General features: G+C 44.0%; 1 protein-coding gene across 1 annotated transcript; it reads right to left on the bottom strand.

Annotated features, from left to right (window-relative positions):
* Nucleotides 1-6618: 6618 nt before the first annotated feature.
* Nucleotides 6619-7773, bottom strand: LOC144472557 (uncharacterized). The gene is made up of 2 exons (XM_078185760.1): nucleotides 7512-7773; nucleotides 6619-7373 (listed from the first exon to the last, which is right to left on the bottom strand). The coding sequence occupies exons 1-2, from the start codon at nucleotides 7771-7773 to the stop codon at nucleotides 6619-6621; spliced, it is 1017 nt and encodes a 338-aa protein (XP_078041886.1).
* Nucleotides 7774-8151: the final 378 nt, after the last annotated feature.

Genomic DNA, 8151 nt, shown 5'->3' on the forward strand with positions numbered 1-8151 from the left:
AATGTAAACAGTAATTTCTAAAACAGTAAAAAACAGTAACAAATTAAATCAGTTCCCTTTAATTCACTTTTATTTCCTCTTCGTCGCAATTTGCTCTACAACGCGACACTCGCGCGGTGAGAAAGGACGCCAGCAATGGCGCGTCCCGCCATTGTTCTCTCCTGCGAAACACAATCTCGATGGAAACGGCGGTGCAGAAAAAAAAAAAGAAGGAAGGTAAAAACGGTTTCAACTTTCGAGTGGCCGGCATCGTGTCCTGTCGTCGCCCTCTCCCCGCAGGTACCCCCTGTCCGTCTTGTCACTGTTCCCTTTTCGACAGCCATGAGAGAGTGCGGCAGCGCGGAGCAACCCCCGCCATTCCGGCTCTCTCGAGTGCTGTCGCGCTGACTCTTTTCAGCTTTGATCGAGCGCCACTTCAGTGCGCATAAGATGAAATGAATTAGCGTCCCGAAACCGGAAAGCTCTCTATTCGACGCCTCGTCACCCTCTCTCTCTCTCTCTCTCTCTCTTTCTCTCTCCCCCCTCGCCCTTCCAAGTACTCCGGTTGGTATATTTCTCGTGGTTGTTCCACGTCGTTGTCCCCGTAGCCGCGTCGCGATCTCGTCGTCGTTCTCCCTTCGCCGTCACCGAGACGCGTCCCGGTTTCTCCCCGTTCCGCACCGCGAGAAAACCGTTGCGGTTTCCTCTCTCTCTCTCTCTCTTTCTCTCTTTCTCTCTCCGGTGCTCGGTCGACCACAGTTTTTTCTTTCTCGAGTGGCTCTACGCGACCCCCTCGAACTCATTAATACCACTCCGCGGTGCTGCTGTTTCGCCTACCCTGTAACAACCCCCACCGCGAGTGGCTCCACCTTCGTGGCGCGGCGACGGGGAACGCGATAGCGATTCGATGCTGGGCGAAGTCGGAGTTTCGAACTTTTCTAATTTATTTAGTATAGTGTAAACATTATCGTAGGGTGAGTTGTTCAGAAGTGAACGCTTCACACTTTATCGGGCGAGCAGGGTACGTTTCTGTTACTTTAGGGTAGTTAAATATACAGTTTTATAGTTTTGGAACGTTGGCAGTGAATTATATTTATCTGCTTTATTTATTCTATTTTTATTTTATTTTATTTAGCTTATTTTTATTTTACTTTTATTTAATTTAATTTATTAATTGTTTGAGATTTTCTGCGTTAGGAGAAATTCAAAATTCAAATTAAAATCAAATAAAAATCAAATTCAAAATTCAAATTAAAATCAAATAAAAACCAAATTCAATATTCATATAAAAATCAAATTCAAAATTCAAATTCAAAATTCAAATAAAAATCAAATTCAAAATTCAAATCAAAATCAAATTCAAAATTCAAATATTCCCCTGTAACAATATCAGACCTTACCAAATCACTATCAATACATCATCCCATTTACAAACGAACATATAATACTCAATAACCTCAAAACATACCCGCTGAGAGAGCATTCGTGTCCGCAGCTACGACTTTTCACGCTCGTCCCAATTTTCCTCGATTTTTGCCGTTCGACGCAATCGACGACCAACGATTTTTTCACCATGGACTACTCGACCATGCTAGTCGGTGCATCAGCGTGAACAGAGCATAAGGGGACCGGCATCGTGTATCTGCATATCGCTCACGTTCGCGGCGAATTGAATCCGACCGTCGACGACGACGAGGAGGCTGAGCACGCGAGAACCCGGAAAATTGAATTACCAGCCCGGCCGGCCGACGTCGCAGAATCGGTTAGGTCGATACAGAATTCGTGCGGATCGCCTATCAGATTCGTCCGAGAACTGGCCCCCGGGAACCGGCGATCTCTCGATAATTAAGAGGAATACTGGTGGGCGAGATCCACCCGTCGGTACACTATTTATTCTTCGAGTCACGCGCTCAGCTGGATGTAAAAGCTGCGTTATTACATATTGCAGTTCTGTATACCCCGGTTGCGTTTGATATTGCAAAAATCGATTCATTATGTATTCCATCTTATTTTGTGTCGCAGCCGATATTGCATTCATTCTTACGACGTCTTATTTTGCAGCGAGTTTTATGTGAAATTCTGGCTCGAAGGCGATATTTTTTTGAAAATATACAGTTTGATCGCGAAGTAATACAATTATTATTATCAGTAGTAAATTGATAACTTCATACCCTAATAATTATAGTCAATCTATATTATAGTCCTTTAGTCCGCGAGAATATATAATAAAAACAACACCTGTCCATCTATTATAATAATAAAATAATTAAAACGTATCACGTTTCTTAATAAACCTAACCTCAACTATTGTCATTGATGAATAATTGTCCATTTATCAGAATTTATGGCAGCGTTCAAAGCTCGAAGATCAAGAATCGAAAACGACGATAGCTCTTCCACCTTTTCAGTTCGAAAAAATTCGACATTTTCAACTGGAAAGTTGCCCCGTACTTCCAACGGCAACCGCCACTGGTTTATAGAATAAGGTTAACAAAAACTTCATACTTGATTGGTTGGTTAGCTCATTTTTTATTTCACTTCCGCCGCCGTGTAGAAGTTTGTGCCGCGCGGGGAACGTCGAAAAAGTTTTCAATAGAAAATTCTACCTACTGCGCGAAGTTGGCGGCGAACGGTCGCAGAAAGTCGAACTGTGTACTACGAATTTTTCTTTGCCGAACTTCTATATTATATTTTTGCGAAGGAAATTCCGGGAATAAATAAATTCGTTTACTTTTCAATAAAGAAATATTATTGCGAAGTAAACGAATTGAAGATGATTCTTGACACGAATATTTGAGGTTATCTTGTAAATATCTTGACGATATTTGAGGTTAATAAATTATTATATAATTATTTATTAAGGAAATTAATTTGCCAACAAAGTCAATATTTAAACCTTTGATTTCGAAGCCAAATCCGATGCAAATCTAAATTAATTTTAAATCTGAAAATAATTTTTTTCTGGCTTTTAGTATTTTTGTTTTATATAACAAAATTTATTCTATGCAAATTGAGTCTCGTGACTCGTATAACAGTTATATTTCTAGCAATTTTTTCAATCTAAGCTTCGACGATATTTATTAAAATTATTCTGGAACGACAATAATTTTAATTCAATAAAATTTTATCTTTAATTTTAATTATATAAAATTTTGTTAAACTTAATTTTTATTAAATTTAATTATGTTTCAATTAGTTATCAGCTAAATTAATTCTCATAAATTGAAAGTTGTCTTCGACAAACTCTGTAATTTTGACTTATGCTTCATTACAGCTCGCTTCAAAATTCAAGAGAACATGGACGACGAATACTCGAACACTTGAATACATTTGGCCGCGGCGCAAGGATGGTTTGGTTAAACGAGGTCGGCGCGCTTTCCGTCGAGCGTCCCGGAATATTCTTTCATTTTTATTCGCACACGTGGGATCCCTCGCGGACGTATGCCATAATCAACCGCGACATTCTTGGGCACGTCACGAACAGGACGACGTCTAAGCTGATTAGCTCTCAACTCCGAGGAAACCGTATTTGGCAAACGAGCCGCTGGAGCTCCGGCGAAAATTCAGCGCACGATGTAACGTAATTACGATGTTGATATGCTCTTTCATTAGCTCATCCCGCACGTAATAAGACGAGCTTGTTTGCACGCCGAAATAATTGGCAACCGCGGCGCAAATCGCGCCATTAGTTGTATTATCTGCAACGAAACACACGTTCGCACCTCCCCACTCCTCTTGCAACTTCCGCCGTTAGCATTATCGCGCTGTATGCGATCTACACACGTGATCTACGCACGTTATCATTTACCCACTTTTTGCGATTTTTATTCGTCGGGATATTTTTTAAATATTTGCCTTTATTAGTCGGAATATTTTTAAATATTTGCTTTTATCCGTCGGAATATTTTTTAAATATTTGCCATTATCCGTCGGAGTATTTTGATTACCGGAGGGACCTAATCAACCCAAGGGTTGACCACAGTAGCAACCATAATTCTCGTATCACTCCCGTGGCGCGCGATAGAGTCATTAATAAACAATAACATCTCCATTCGCCGTAATAACGCCACAATGGGACGGAATTCTCGAATGGGGTCCACTCGTCCAGCCAGAGATTCCAACAAAAACCCCGGGTCACTGAAGTGGGTCCGTGTTCGCGTTAAAGTACCGCGAAATTCGAAGTCGAGTCAAAACTCCTACAGGCTAAACGTCCTTTAAACTGAACGAACCGGATCGTCAAAAGGCACCGACGACGACGACGACGACGACGAGAGACCCGTCGTCTCCCGGGAAACGTAGCCAAGGCAAAGACCGAACGAATGAAAGGAATCGGCTGCGAGGGGTGACAATTTTTTGATTCGGACTTTTCCTAGAGCCTGGGTCATTCATCGGTAGAACCGATTCTCTCGCCGGCCACGCCGACGGATGAATGAGAGCACGGCAGAACGGACGCTCCGTGGAGGCATCGACGGTGAATGGGGGCCCCCCGACAACACCGGGGACCGAAAAAAAAAGGCAGCCCGGCTCTTCGCGTTCTGATCGCCCGCTGCGCGAACCGAGTCGACACAAGTGTCCCATTGTCGGATCGGCCGGGATACGAAGAGTGCCCTTTCCGCGCATTGTCGCCGCGCTGCTCCTTAACACCATTAACTACGTTTTACCTTAAATTTAACCCAAAGCGCGGGGCCCTCCTCCCCCCTCCTCCTCTTGACAAATTTCCAGGATTTACGGCATCACGGCCGATTTCACGACGACAATGAGCTACAACTACGGTCGGCCACGACTTCGCGTTTCGAGATTCTCCGGAGTTCCTAACCTTCATCCCCCCCACCATCTCTCTCTCTCTCTCTCTCTTTCTTTCTTTTTATTTTCTTTTCAGCTTCCCTCGTCCAATATCCTTAATCCGTTTTAGTTTGAAACGGATTTGAAGGATTGCTCGCTCGGAAACTGTATTTTATGCTACCTTTCAGTTCTCGCGGCGGAAGCACCGGTAATTAATGAACTGTGAACCTTTATGCTGTGATTGGAATGCCGGACTTCTGGAGTCTCGAGATTAACGGACCGAGTTTCCAAGATGCAACGACGAAGGCGGATGTATGGTTCTTGATGCTAGATTTCGATGTCATATAGTTTGTGTCATGTTAGAAAAATTCTTATATTCCCGCTATAAAATTTTATATTAATTTATATGTAATATTATATATATAATTGCTATATTATAATTGCATATAGTTTGTGTCATGTTAGAAAAAATTCCTATATTCTCGCTATAAAATTATATATTAATTTATATATAATTGCTATATTATAATTGTATATAGTTTGTGTCATGTTAGAAAAAATTCCTATATTCTCGCTATAAAATTATATATTAATTTATATGTAATATTATATATATATAATTGCTATATTATAATTGTATATAGTTTGTGTCATGTTAGAAAAAACTCCTATATTCTCGCTATAAAATTATATATTAATTTATATAATTGCATATAGTTTGTGTCATATTATAAAAACATTACGACAGCGATTCCGCGATCATGATCCAGTTCTCGTCTCGCAAACTGTCGCAACAACAGCCGCGAATAAATCATCGAAACGACGACCGCTGATTACTCATGCAAGTTACATGCACCGTAGCTGCGGGGCTCTAACTTTCCAGATTGTACTTTTAAATCGTCCGATTTATACGGTTCGTTCGAATTTTTAGTCCTCGACGTTTCCCTGTCGCGGCTGTCCGTGACATATTCGCGCGGAATATATCCGCGCTTCGAGGGAAAAACGGTTATTTGTCTCCGCGGGGGGGGATTTCTGTCCAACTAAAATTCTCGATATGTCGCGGCGTAAACACCCCGGATATAACCTTATTCTTCCTTTTATCGAACTTTTCGCGGATAAATAAATTCCGGCGCGATATAATGTTTCAATGAGCGACGGATTATACGCGGCTTATTGTGATTATGAAAACGTGCAATCGACGCCGTTTGCTTCGATGATGCATCGATCATTGATAGACAAATATATTACGAGGTTAGGATGGATCGAGTGTGATTAAACATTTAGCATTCTCGAGATCCAGGATTAATTATTGTTTTAAGCAAATATCTGTTTTTTTGAAATCGAGAAATTGGGTATCGATTTAAAATGAGATGCCTCCAATTTTTATTTAAATCCACCAGTTACCCCAAATTAAAGTAACCATACAAAAGACTGAATAACATACCGAAAATAAAAGTTTTATCATGATCGAACATTTTCAAAATGTAAAAACCTTCCAAACGCGAGTGCACTCATCGTAATTAATAAAAAGTTATCGCATACACGGAGTAGGATTACGAAATCAAATACACAGAATTGAATGTAAAGGATCCATTTAATTCATCGTAAACTTATATTAAAAATATACAGCATCTTTCGCTTTATACAAAAATATATATCTACAGTATGTACAGAGATCGAGGAAACATATTTACAACGAGGAATATTATCATTTATGCTTTAGGAAAATTGTCATTTATGTTTTAGGAAAATTGTCATTTATGCTTTAGGAAAATTGTCATTTATGCTTTAGGAAAATTGTCATTTATGCTTTACGAATATTGTCATTTATGTTTCAGGAATGTCATCGTTTCTGCTTTACGAATTAACGATTCTCTCCACGGTGTGCTTGGTGCACCCCATGCTCCTGAACACGGGATTGACATTGGTATTTTGAACGGCGTTTTGATAAACGCCGTGGCCATCGATCCGCCTCTTCTTCTCCTCCGGTTCCTCCCGTGCCTCGCCGACGGTTCTTTTCGTGCCGCCGATTAAATTCGACGCTTCCCTCTGATAAGAGAAACGCTCTGGAACGGGGCTGACCCTCGGCAACTCCAACTTCTCCTCCGCGTCCCGATGGAACTGACTCTGATGCAGCCTCTCCGCGGACAACGATCTCTCGTACCGATCCGCCGCGGTGCCCGCAGCGTCCTCCGTTTTCGCCGCTTCGGCGCTCTTCTCCGCCGCCTCGATCTTCTCGTCCTTCGACACCTCTTGCCCGCACTTCCGGCTCGGCGAATCCTCGCAGCCGTCCTTCTTCTTCCCGCAGGTCCTCAGGCAACAGCACTTCTGGCTCTGCCCGGCCGGCAGATCCTCCTTCTTGTACTTGACCCGGCGATTTTGAAACCAGATCTTCACCTGCTTCTCGGACAGCCTCAAGTTCGTCGCGATCTCGATCCGCCTGAGCCGCGACAGATACATGTTCGAGGCGAACTCGCGCTCCAGCTCCAACAGCTGGGTGCTGGTGAACGCGGTGCGGATCCGCTTCGAGCTGTTGCCGACGGAGCCGGGCGACTTCGGCGGCGGCGTCGGGGTGCTGTTGCGGGACGGCGACTCGCTCGGCGCTGAAACATCTGAAGACGGGGGGTGACGGTTAGCTTAGACCGTCCGATAGTCTGGACACCGCGGATCAACGTTCATGGAAACGTCCCACGATGGGATTTGGGTGTACGACAGAGGGATGTTACATAACCTGACAGAGAGATATTTACCTGACAGTCTGCTGGCCGACGCGTTCAATGGCGACGGCGGGCTCTGGCCGGGCACCGGCAAGCTCACCATGGCAGGAGGGCTGATGGGCACCGGGACCGGCATCGCCGGCGGCCTCGGCACCGGTCTGATCGGCTGATAGCCGAGGCCCAGGTTGAAGAAGTTGAACATGTAGCTGGGCAACTGGTTCCCGTAATACGGCAGAGGGTACGCCGGCGGCGAGTTGTTGCCGATCAGCGAGTCCACGAGGAAGCTTCGCGACATGATGCTCCGACGATGAAACCTTCGATTCACACTGAACGACACTGATCAAATCCTAGCGGCCACTGATCAATCCTAGAAGCCACTGATACTCCCGGATACACAGACTCCCATCGATCCACCGGACTTCTCCACGATGCTCGGTTCGCTGTCAAACGTCACACCAAACTGTCACGGAACTCCCCGACAGTCGAACCGAATCCACACGGTGGAGCTTGCTCGCTGAGAAGGGGGGACTTTTTGGCCGAGATGTTCGCGACGCGATGGTACACCGTGATCTGCACCCCGTCGACCAAAGCCGGAAGAATATATACGGGGTGCTAACTCCACCCAGGGGTTGGTTTCCTTCGGGGCCCCTTTTGTCGAGGGCCCCGCCCTTTT

This window comes from Augochlora pura, chromosome 7, assembly GCF_028453695.1.
Source record: "Augochlora pura isolate Apur16 chromosome 7, APUR_v2.2.1, whole genome shotgun sequence".
Taxonomy (NCBI): domain Eukaryota; kingdom Metazoa; phylum Arthropoda; class Insecta; order Hymenoptera; family Halictidae; genus Augochlora; species Augochlora pura.

Coding starts and splice junctions, on each gene's coding strand:
- LOC144472557 (XM_078185760.1), bottom strand. CDS start 7,773: ATGTCGCGAAGCTTCCTCGTGGACTCGCTGATCGGCAACAACTCGCCG. Junction 7,374..7,511: donor GTCGGCCAGCAGACTGTCAG/GTAAATATCTCT, acceptor CCCCGTCTTCAG/ATGTTTCAGCGCCGAGCGAG.